This window comes from Muntiacus reevesi, chromosome 1 (genome assembly GCF_963930625.1).
Source record: "Muntiacus reevesi chromosome 1, mMunRee1.1, whole genome shotgun sequence".
NCBI lineage: Eukaryota > Metazoa > Chordata > Mammalia > Artiodactyla > Cervidae > Muntiacus > Muntiacus reevesi.
The window spans coordinates 222,618,757-222,631,228 of NC_089249.1; the positions used below are offsets into that span (position 1 = coordinate 222,618,757).

Genomic DNA, 12,472 nt, shown 5'->3' on the forward strand with positions numbered 1-12,472 from the left:
CAAGTTTTTCAAAAGGGAGAACACTGGGAGAAACAACAAAAGAGGTTTTTAATAAAATCTTATTAGACTTGATTTATGTTAAAGGTTGTACTGAATACCACATAATTCAAAATGTCACTAAGTACAAATTATGATGCTTTCACCATTTTATCAGTTACTATCTCAAGGTATATGCTATATATACTAAAAGCAAGATAAATGATAAAAATGTGTGTCAAATTACTGCTGATAATCTGGATTTTTTTCTTATTTTTTCTGCTTATGGCATCTTTGTTTCTACTATGCAGTGGCAGATAAAAAGCTCATACTTGGAGAAGGACAATCTCAACTTTGCCATTTTCTTGTTTGGTCAGAAAAGGATTTGTGTGTTATTTTCTTTTGATAGTTTCACTGCAGGTATGTCTTTTAAGCCATTTGTGCATTGGTGAAGATTAGCTGAATTAAAATCAGTTAACACAATCTTTAAATAATCTTAACAAAGCACACTTAAAACTGCAACATGCCACAGCTAGGAAGAACAAATGAACAAGAATAACTCTATCAACTTTTCCATATTGAAAAGACCTAAACTTCTCTTTGGATACCTCACATACCAGACATAAAATGTGATCATCTGTCATTCAGATCAAGGAATAGAAATATATACTTATTTCATTTTTCTTTTGAGACTAAAAACAAAAAATATAGGGTTTTTAGAACTAAAATATAAGAATAAAGTTTTCATCTCCCACCTCCCATTCTCGAATGGCACACAACACTGGGATATATATTTTCCACTCTAGAGACTGTTGACTTAACTACAGTGGTAACAATAAAGATGGAGAAAAATGAATGAAACTGAAACACATTAAAGGAGTTAAAATCATTAGGACTTGGTGACAGTCTGTGAGGTATGATAAAGAGGGAAATGCCAAACATAACTTGTATAATCCTTTCTAGCTTCACTAAGATATGGAATGGTAGAAGAGAACCATGTTTGTTCTCACTTCTTTTTGATTGGGGGAATCAAGAGTTCTCCACATATTTAACTGTGCATCCAATTAAATGCCAACTAACAGGTAATTTCTTAATCTGGATGAGTAGTGTATAGTGGAAGACAAGAAATAGTTAAACAATACTCAATGCTCACAAAAATTCGAATGAAGATAAAAAATGAAAAATGTTAACAGCAATTTCCAAAATGGGCCACTGATGATCTTAATGGCTTTAGTAAGGCATTGAGAGTGAAAAGCAAGATCAGATTGGACTGAGGATTGAGAGAAGGAAAGTATTAATATACAGACAGCAAATATGAACCATTCTTTAATAAGCTTAACTTAATAAGTGTAGTGGCTAGTTAAGCTTAACTTAACAAGTAAATGACAGTGATTCACTAATAAATGAGCTCTCCAAATGTTCTTAAATTCAACTTCTCACCCATCACTATGAACTGCTCTTTCAGAACTGTTGGTGTATGCTCAGCCACTCAGTTGTGTCCAACTTTTTGTGACCCCACGGAATGCAGCCCACCATGTTCCTCTGTCCATGGGATTTCTAGGCAAGAATACTGGATTGGGTTGCCAATTCCTACTCCAGGAATCAAACCCATGTCTCCGGAGTCTCTTGCACTGGCTGGTAGTTTATCACTGAACCACCTGGGAAGCCGTTCAGACGTGTTGCTTAGCTGCTAAGTCATGTCTGACTCTTTGAACTATAGCCCATCAGCCTCCACTGTCCCTGGAATTTCCAAGGCAAGAATACTGGAGTGGGTTGCATTTTCTCCCTCTAGGGGATCTTTCTGACCCAGGGAATGAACCCACATCTCCTGTGTCTCCTTCACTAAGGCAGATTCTTTACCCATCAAGCCACCGGAGACCTGTTAATGGGTATGAAATCCTCTATGTTGTACTCCTCATCTTCCCATGTGCTTCTGGGAACTTACTTCTGGCACTTACTTACTTCCTTTGTAACCCCAGTTGTTGTCATCTTCTCAAGTGCCATCACTTGTCCCTTCTCTGTCTTGTCATTAGACCTAGTCCATATGGTTAGTGCACAAGAAGAATAAATACCTATTGAAGCTTCACATAAAGCTTTAAGCTATATTACACATGAAACTGTATTCACTGAAAAGTCAGAGAATGAAACGTGCTACAAAAAAGCCAAACCCTGGATTTCCTTGGTGGTCCAGAGGTTAAGACTCCACTTCAGGGGGTGAGGGTTTGATTCCTGGTCAGGGAACTTATGAGCCAGCATGTCACATGGTGGGGCCAGAAAAAAAACAAAAGCAAAACCCTGTAAAAGCTACCTAGCCAAAGCAATAATCAGTAAGTAGCTAACTGAGCTGTTTCAGAAAAATAAAAAATCTAAACACAGTTCAGTTCAGTTTGGTCATCTTTGCCGACCCCATGGACTGCAGGACGACAGGCTTCCCTGTCCATCATCAACACCTGAAGCTTGCTCAAACTCATGTCTACCAAATCGGTGATGCCATCCAACCATCTCATCCTCTGTCATCCCCTTCTCCCCCTGGCTTCAATCTTTCCCACACCACGGTCTTTTCTAATGAGTCTGTACTTCGCATGACTTCAGCATCAGTCCTTCCAATGAATATTGAGGCCTGATTTCCTTTAGGATTGACTGGTTGGATATCCCTGCAGTCCAAGGGACTCTCAAGAGTCTTCTCCAACACCACAGTTCAAAAGCATCAATTCTTCAGTGCTCAGCTTTCTTTATGGTCCAACTCTTTCATCCATACATGACTACTGGAAAACCATAGCTTTGACTAGGTAGACCTTTGTTGGCAAAGTAATGTCTCTGTTTTTTAATATGTTGTCCAGATTTGTCATAGCTTTTCTTCCAAGGAGCAAGCGTCTTTCAATTTCATGGCTGTAGTCACCATCTGCAGTGATTTTGGAGCCCAAGAAAATAAAGTCTCTCACCGTTCCCACTGTTTCCATTGTTTACTCAGGTAAATAGTTACTTGAGCATATATTAATATATCTAAATTCAGTCAACAAACATTTATTGAATAGCTATTATGTGCCAGAAACTATTCTATTGGTACCATCTAAATGGCTCAGTGATATATCTACAGCACCAAGAACACTGCCAGGGATTGTTCAAAACATACAGCTGAATATGAGTAAGGCAGTCAAGAGCTTTAGTTCACTGCAAACTATTACTGGAAAATCTACCAACTTTTCCCTAAGCACACTCATTCACTCTGCTTTCCCTCCTGTGAAAAAGAATGACATAATTGTGCTCTGTGTGTGCGTGCTCAGGCACATCAGTTGTGTCCAACTCTTTGCGACCATATGGACACTATATAGCCCACCAGGCTCCTCTGTCCATGGGATTTTCCAGGCAAGAATATTGGAGTTGGTTGCCATGCTGTCCTCCAGGGCACCATCCTGACTCAGGGATCTGCTGCATTGCAGGTGGATTTTTTACCCACTGAGCCACCTGGGAAGTCCTAATTGTGCTCCAAGGCAAATATCTCTACTTTGGCACAAATTTCAATTCCTCTTGTGAAGATTTCCTAAGACTACCTTCTTTCTTTCCCACTTATCGCTTGCTTTTCCTTTTTAGCAAAATCACTTTCATTAGCATATAAATATAATAAAATGCCCTCATCTTATAAAAAAATACTCCCCAGACAATATCATCATACCCTTTTCTGGCACCACCACATTTCTCTGCTCCCTTCTACAGACAGTTTCTTAAAATAAAATCTCCATTTATATAATCACTGCCTCTAATACCTTTTTAGCCCACTGCAACCTTCTCTTACCCTCATCTTTGTAACTAAAAATGTCACCAATAAAGAATACATTGTCAATATTTCCCTGGTGGTCCAGAGGTTTAGAATCCCCCTTGCAAAGCAGTGGACATGGGTTCAATCCCTGGTCAGGGAACTAAAATAAAAGAGAGTCCAAGCATCACATGTTGCAACAAAGGTCCCACCTGCCACAACTAAGACCAGATGCAGTCAAATGAATAAAAATTTAAAAAGGAATACACTGTCAAATACTATATGATATCACTTACATTTGAAACCTAAAACATGACACAAATGAACTTATCTATGAAACCAAATCACAGACATAAAGAACAGCATTGTGGTTGCCAAGGGGGAGGGGGCAGAAAAGGGATGGACTGGGAGTTTGGGACTAGCAGATACAAACTATTATAAACAGAATGGATAAACAACAAGGTCCTACTGTATAACATAGGGAACTATATTCACTATCCCATGATAAACCATGATGGAAAAGAATATGAAGATGGATGTATATAAAACTGAATCACTTTGGACTGCAGCCCATCAGACTCCTCTGTCCATGAAATTTCCTAGGCAAGAATAACAGAGTGGGTTGCCATTTCCCCCCTGGAAAATCCTCAAATACTTGAAAATAAAACTACATGCTTCTAAATAACCCATGGCTCTAAGAAGAAGTCACAAAAGAAACTAGGGAAATATTTTGCACTGAATGATAATAAAAACACAATATATCATAATTTGTGAGATACATTTTAAAAAAGGGCTTAGAGGGAAACTGATAGTTTTAAACACTTAAAACAAGAAATGTTTATAATCTATGATCTAAGCTTCCAAATTAATAAATCAGAAGAAAAGCAAATGAAACCCAAAATAGGCAGAAAGAAGAAAATAATCACAATAAAAGCGAAAATCAAAGAAACAGAAAACTGAAAAAGCTAAACGATGGTTCTAGGAGCTGACAATAAAACTGATAAAACGACTAGCTAGACAGATCAAGGAAAACAAAAAGAGAAACTACAAATAACCAATAGCAGGGGAAAGAGAACTTTACTATAGATCTTACAGACATTAAAGAATAAGTATAGCTTATTAATGACACTGGTCAATAAATCTGACTGAAAAGAAAAAAATTACCAAAACTGACATAAGAAATAGAAAATTTGAATAGCTTTGTATTTAATAAAGAAATAATAAAGAAATTTAATTTGTAATTTAAAATCTTCCAGTAGAGAATACTAGGGGTACAGATAGCTTCACTGCTGAGTTATATTAAACACACAAGGAAGAATTAATGTTAATATTTCACAAACTATTTCAGAAAATAAGAGATGAAGGGAACATTTCCTTGCTCCTTTTAAGAAGCCAGCACTATCCTGATATCAAACCAAAGACATTATTAGGAAAAAAAAAAGAAAAAAGAAACCTATAAACATCACCCACTCAACGCTGGCATCACCGCTCCCCCTCCCCACTCCCCCCACAGGGCAAAGGTGAAAAATCTTGAACTAATATTTCAAAAAGAAGAATGGCCAATAAGCTCATAAAAAGGTTCAATGTCATTAGACATTAGGGAAATACAAATTAAAACCAGTATGAGATACTGCTAATGCCCAGTAAAATGGTTGAAACTAAAAAGAATGACAATACTAATGTAGGATATAAAACAAATGAAATTAGTCCTGAATATTCACTGGAAGGACTGATGCTGAAGCTGAAACTCCAGTACTTTAGCCACCTGATACAAAGAACTAACTCACTAGAAAAGACTCTGATGATGGGAAAGATTGAAGGTGGGAAGAGAAGGGGACAACAGAGGATGAGATGGTTGGATGGCACCACTGACTTCATGGACGTAAGTTTGAGTAAGCTCCGGGAGTTGGTGATGGACAGGGAAGCCTGGCATGCTGCAGTCCATGGGGTTGCAAAGAGTTGGACATGACTGAGCGACTGAACTGAACTGAAAACAAATGAAACTATTATACGCAGCTGGGAAATGGAAGTGGATAAGGTAGGAGTATGGAACAATCAATTTAGCACGCACTTGATACATAATCCAGAAATTCTACTTCTTTCTGTATGAGTCAGTATACCAGTAAGAAAAGAAAATACAAGTTCACACAAAGAATTGTTGTCAATGTTTATAAATACTCAATTCTTAACAGGTCAAATCTAGAAACAACTCAATGTTTATCAACAGGTGAATGAATAAATAAATGTTGGTATTTTTATACAATGGAAATAAAAATAAACTATGAATATAAAGAAAAACATTACTGACACATTCAAGAACATGGAAGAATTCCAAAAGTATATACTGAGCAGAAGAATGCAAATATATATGCCAAAACATATATACATTGTATGGATTACATTTATATGAAATTCAAGAGAAAGCAAAACTTACCTATAGTGACAGAGAACAGATAGCAATTGTGTGGGGCCAGTGGTGGGGTAAGGTGGACTGGAAAGAAACTTGAGGGAACTTTGTGGGTTGAAGGAAATGTTCTAATTCTTAATTAACATGTTGCTTACAAAGGTGCACATGTCTATCAAAACTCAGGCTATACATTCTATGTGCATTTTTTATGTGTAAACATAGCTGACTGAAAAAGTAAAAGAGTGGTATGACACACATACATGCAGCAAGTTTTCTCTCGACCTCATGTCACTCACAAAAATAAATGGAGCTAAATATAAACAAAGGAAATAAAACTGCAATCACATTAAAAGAAAAATAAGAAGTCATGTTTATGATCCTGGATTTGGAAAAACCTTCTTTAACAAGACATTAAAGAGCAAAAGCTTTATACAAGAGAAAGATAAATTTATTCATCAAACAAAATCTTTTAGACCATAAAACTTAAATGGGCACTAAGTGGGAGAAACATTTGCAGTATGTGGAATAAATTATTCAAATCCAGAATTCAAACAAAACAACATAAAACAAAAACAGAAATTTTCCTAAAACTCATTAGGCAAAAGGTATAGCCCAAAGGGCAGAAGAAATAGGCCAGTTAATCCACATAGATATTAAATGGATGACAAATCTGTAAAGATGATGAACCTCCCCAGCAATCTAGGAAATAGAATACTACTTTCTACTCAAAAGACTGGTGCTTAAAATAACAAATAGCAGTGTGCATGTAAGGAATAAAAGGAAATAACAAGTGCAGGTATTGACTAGCACAATTACCACAGAGGGAATTTGAGAGTATATATTAACTATATACTCTCAATATTCAACAATTTTATTTCTTGCTTTTTACCCAAAAGAAACTCACATGCACACAAGAAGGCAGGAATAAAAGTTATCCACTACAACAATGTTTAGAGAAATGAAAATTTGGCCAACAAGATAAATATCAAAAGGAAATGGCTAAATAAATTTAAATTAAGATATGAAATGGATGCAATTAAAAGAACTGAATACTTCTATATGTAATATATTATATACAATAACATGAAAAAGTATCTAAGATCTATTGCTGACTGATTAAAAATACAGAATAATATATCTGTACAGAAATTAAATGAGAAAATTTTTATATGTAATGATTCCATTATATGTACATATAAATGCATTTGGAAAGACTTGTAAAGGTATGCATGAAGTAGCTCTGGTGAGATGAAAGAGGCAGAATATGGAGAAGGCTATTATTAGGGGTCCTTCTTGCATTATTGGTATAAATTAATGTTTAAAAAAACAAATCTGTTGATTTTAGATGAGCTTGGAATTAATGTCTGAAGAACCGTTACCACAGGCTTTAAGTATGGCTGTTGCATCCTCTGGAAATGAGTTCCTCATACAAACAGTTTGGGAAACCCTTACCATCTGTGGCCGAGAGTATCATAATAGTTCACAACAAGCAGTGATTACCTCTAAGTCTCTATCACAAGTTGCCTTCAAAGATTTTTCAAGTTTCTCTCAATCTAAGTCAATCTCAATTCTACGGTCTAGTTTTATTTTCTTCATAGTAATTAAAACTATCTTAAGTTACCTATTCATTCATTTATTTATTATCTATCTCCCACTAAAATGGGAATGGCAAGATAATTCTGAATCACATGATTTGAGTCAAGCCATTTAGCGTTTTGTTACAGTATAAAGACACATTTTATGTACTTACCTTAGTTGGAAAAGGAAATTTGGAAGGTTCTGTTTTGCATGGTGTATGAATAGCCGTTAGAGGGGGAGGCCATGAATGCGTCATCTCCTGAAATGTAATTATTACAGTTTGTTTTCAAGCAGGTCAAGGATAAAAATTACACAGCTAAAAACCAGATCTGTATTATAAATGCTGGTTTTGTGACTGCTCCTCCAAAGATGTACATATTTAATCAATAAATATTAATTAAGCACAATGTGTGCAAGGCATTATGGGGTAGGTAACAGGAAGATAGTTTATACTCTGACTTCAAAGAGGTTAGAGTTAAGGTGATAAGACCTGTGACTAGTTATAGCAATCAGCCTGTAACCAAATACAGGGCACATAGTAAAATGCTATTAAGGAAGAGCTTGCTATGGGAGTGGGAAAGGGGGATAACAGTAAGAAAAGAAGCCAGCTTTTACTGTGTACCTTTAATGGGCCACATACTATGCTATTTTACATCTGTTACTCAGCTAGTAGTCATAATGACATTATGAGGTAGATACCATTATTATCCTGACTCTGTGTAGGATAAAACTGAAGCACAGGGATTAAGCTATTTACTCAAGGTCATACACTTAGTAAGCAATGGACACAGAATTTGATCCTGGGTAGTCTCTCTACAGAGTACATTCACTGATCCGAAATTTTGGTCAAGTGGAGAAAATCAGAAGAAAGGTATCAAATGCACACATAGAGGAAGACAGACAAGTAAGACTACATGTCTGATTTCATTCAATGCCTTCTGTCTAATCATATGCCAAGTATGTCCAAGTGGAAGTTTGGATACAATCACAATGTACACATTAGAGAAGCAAGAAACAGAGACGTATCAGACCCAGAATAAGGAAGAAATGTTTTATCTCTGGCATGTAGTTCAAAGCCAGCCGTCAAGTAGATTGAGAAAATACAATGAATTAAAGGTGGTATAACCTTTAGGAATTTATCCTATAGCTATAAGCACAGTTATGTAAAGATACATGTTCAAGGGATACACACTAAAAAAATGAAAACAACCTAAACATCAACAACATAGGATTAATTAAATTACCAGACACTCATACAATGGAACACCAAGCAAACAGAAAAATGAGAAAGTTACCTTCTGAAAGTCAATGATACCCCCAGTTACTGTTAAATGCCAAATACAAATCAGTGTATGTCCTCATAAATGTTTATTTATGGAAAAATCTCTCAGAGATAGTTAACCTTTGGACAACAGAATGACTGAGGGAAGAAGAGACGAGAGCACTTGACACAGCTTCCACCACTTGAATCTCCTGATAGTCGCCTGCACTCAGCTTGCTCTTTATCCTCTTACAATGCTTTATGTCTATAATAGTATTTCACTCTCTGAAGTAATTGTATATAGTTGATTATTTCCTACATTGTGCTCGACAATGTCAGCTCAAAGGGTGCAACACTAACACTATTATCACCACTATATCCCTGGTGCTTGACACACAGTAGGTACACAGTAAGCTCTGAATTAATAAATCATTTCTTACAATAAATATATTACTTTTAGACTAAAAAAATCTTTTTATTTCCTTTAAGTTTGTAATGGGGTTCCCAGAAAAAATATGACTACAAGTATGAAGAAAACACAAAGGCAATGTGAACCTGAACTTGCTTATATGCTGCACATAGGGAAGGGAAAAGAAACAGAAACTTATATACCCCAGGTTTTCAATGTTGGCATTTTACACCTTAAACACCAAAATCCTCTCAATAAAAAATCTATTTAACTCCCTACTGTCAAATGACTGAGCATCTATTACACCCAAGGCCATGCGCCAAGTCATATATATACATATACATAAAATATATAATAAATGGCTTCCCTTGTGGCTCAGCTGGTACAGAATTTGCCTGCAATGCGGGAGACCTGGGTTTGATCCCTAGGTTGGGAAGATCCCCTGGAGAAGGGAAAGGCTACCCACTCCAGTATTCTGGCCTGGAGAATTCTGTGGACTGTGGAGTCCACGGGGTCACAAAGAGTCGGACAAGACTGAGCGACTTTTACTCACTATAATAAATGGTCAGTAACATCATAGAAATAATTAAATACAAGAAAATCTTAAGATTTCATCCAGGTATTAATGTGCCATGCATTTCTGAGGATTTAAGAGTAAAGATATATGCTCCCTTAGACTTTTTACGTACATGGCAACTGAGAAATGAAAGCAATGAGTCATCATTGTGGTCTGATGACCTGATATACGGAGAAAAAGGATTTCAGTGGGATTCTAAGAAAAAACAGAATCTGTATATGACTGAAGAGGAAGGAGAAACACATTCTATGAAGTTTACAGAGATGAAAGAATAAGAAAGTGTATGGCTTAGGGAAATCAGTTTGGGAAAGTGGTCCACCTGTAGTGGGAGAGGCTGAAACTGGCCTGTATACAGACTAACATTTAAAATGTTAAATTTGCACACTATTCTTTTCAGGGGCCTTAGAGAGTCTGAAAACTTCTTAGAAGGAAATTATGAAGACAAAGGATTAAAGCAAAGAATATGGTGGCAATACAGAAGACAGATGAGCAGGAAGACTCCAGACAGAAAGTCAGAGTGAGGACTGTATATTACAATTACTAAAGCTCAAAGTGGCAGAAATGGAAACAAAGGAACAAACATTTTCAAAGTCCTGCATATAGTTTTGTGGTTAAACAGAACATGAGAGAAAAAAGTGAAAGATAATAAGGATTCTACAATTAGCCAGGAAGAACAGTGATACTTCTAATAGAAGTTAAGTCTGATAAATATGGCTTCAGACTTATCTGAAGAGGTAGGAGAAACCCAGAGACCCACCTAAGAAGCAATGAAGAGACAAAAACCAAAACCCAAAGGAGGCCAAGACAGGAGAGAAAGATTGAATAGCTGTCTAACAGCTAAAGCCCAAAGGATGAAGGAAAGTCTCATCAAAGAAGAAAAAGAGAGGAGGGCTGGCTTAAAAAATGCACTCAAATTTAAGAGATAAGAGAAGACACAAGCTTTCCCAAAGGGCAACTTTGGAATGTTGAGAAGGTGAGACAAGAAAAGATGTGTAGAAAATAAAAACAATGTAACAACAGTCAAGGAAGAAAAAAAAAAACAACGGTGCTTCCACAAGGAAACAATAAAAATTCTTTAAAACAGCAGAAAGAGTAGAGAACACAAATGAAGCCTCTAATGGCATGGGAGGTAATGACCTTGGAGAAATAAGTTCAGGAGAATGGCGGAGGTAAGAGAGATTTTAGTAGGCTAAAGGAAGGACAGGGAAGCCTGGTGTGCTGCAGTCCATGGGGTCTCAAAGAGGCGAACACAACTTAGCAGCTGAAAAACAACAAAAGAAAAAAAGGAGAAAATAAGTGGCAGCAGCCAATGCAAGCAGTCTTTCAAAATCATATACAGTGAAGGGGACTTCCCTGGTAGTGCAGCGGATAAGAGTCTGCCTGCCAAAATGCAGGGGACGTAGGTTTCATTCTGATCCGGGAAGGTCCCACATACCTTGCAGCAACTAAACCCATGTGGCACAACTACTGAGCCTGCACTCTAGAGTTGCAACTACTGAAGCCCACGTGCCCTAGAACCTGTGCTCTGCAACGAGAAGCCCATGCACCAAACCAGAGAGTAGCTTCCACTCGTGACAACTGCAGACAGCTTGCGCAAAGCAACAAAGACCCAGTGCAGTCAAAAATAAATAAATAAAAATTTTAAAAAAGTACATACAGTGAAATACAAGTACAGACACAAAAATTCAGGTGTACACAAAAAGTACAATTAATATGTGACTGATGGTCTTTGTCTATTGAGCCAAAAACAGTTTCTTTTTCCAACAGACAACATTTTCTTTTCCCAACAGAAGAATGTACTCTTTAGTCATGTGTCAAGTTTAAACATATTCCATTAAACACTCAAAATGTGTAGTATTCAGAGAAGACTTATATATATCTGACCAGTACATAAACTACAAAGCAAGCTATTTTCAACACAATGGGTGATAACTACTGAGATTTTAAGCATTTCAAATTATTAACTGATAAACCTAAGAAGGTATAGTTATATTTGGTTTCTTCCTCTCTTCAAAGCAAACTGTTAAGACCAGAATTTGTTTTTACTTACAAACAAAACCCCCAGCTTTTTGAGGGCAAATAGTAGACAAACCAAGTAGTTCAGAACTTAAGTATGAATATAAACAGAAAAGAGTCAGTTATTTTTGATGGACACAATCAGGTTATACATGTAATCAGTCTGCTGCAGTTTCAGGTACTTTGTGAAACACAGAGGGGGAGGAGGGTAAGAGGGTACCAGAGCATCATAATTAAAGAGACAAACTATTTTTAAAAAGTCCAAAAACTTACTTTAAGAATTTCATCCACACAACTCACATCCCCAGAAGCAGATGCCTGAAAAAAGAGGAAAAGAAACATATATTAGGTCTGAAGCCATTTCTTATTAGGTTTTTATCATTTGTTGTACAGATTTAACATTATTAGAAATAAAACTAATATTAAAGATATATTTGGTATCCCACTACTCAAAGCCAGAACACTAATTAGAATCTTTGGACTAATTTCCTTAA

At 36.4% G+C, this 12,472-nt stretch overlaps 1 protein-coding gene across 2 annotated transcripts in view; it reads right to left on the reverse strand.

Annotated features, from left to right (window-relative positions):
• Positions 1 to 12,472, reverse strand: part of AFF4 (ALF transcription elongation factor 4) — a 79,532-nt gene that overhangs the window by 35,265 nt on the left and 31,795 nt on the right. For both annotated transcript variants that reach the window (XM_065918544.1, XM_065918545.1), the window contains 2 exons: positions 12,252 to 12,296; positions 7,888 to 7,974 (listed from right to left, as the gene is read on the reverse strand). In XM_065918544.1, the coding sequence (XP_065774616.1) occupies positions 7,888 to 7,974; positions 12,252 to 12,296 (132 nt within the window). The remainder of the gene's footprint in view (positions 1 to 7,887; positions 7,975 to 12,251; positions 12,297 to 12,472) is intronic.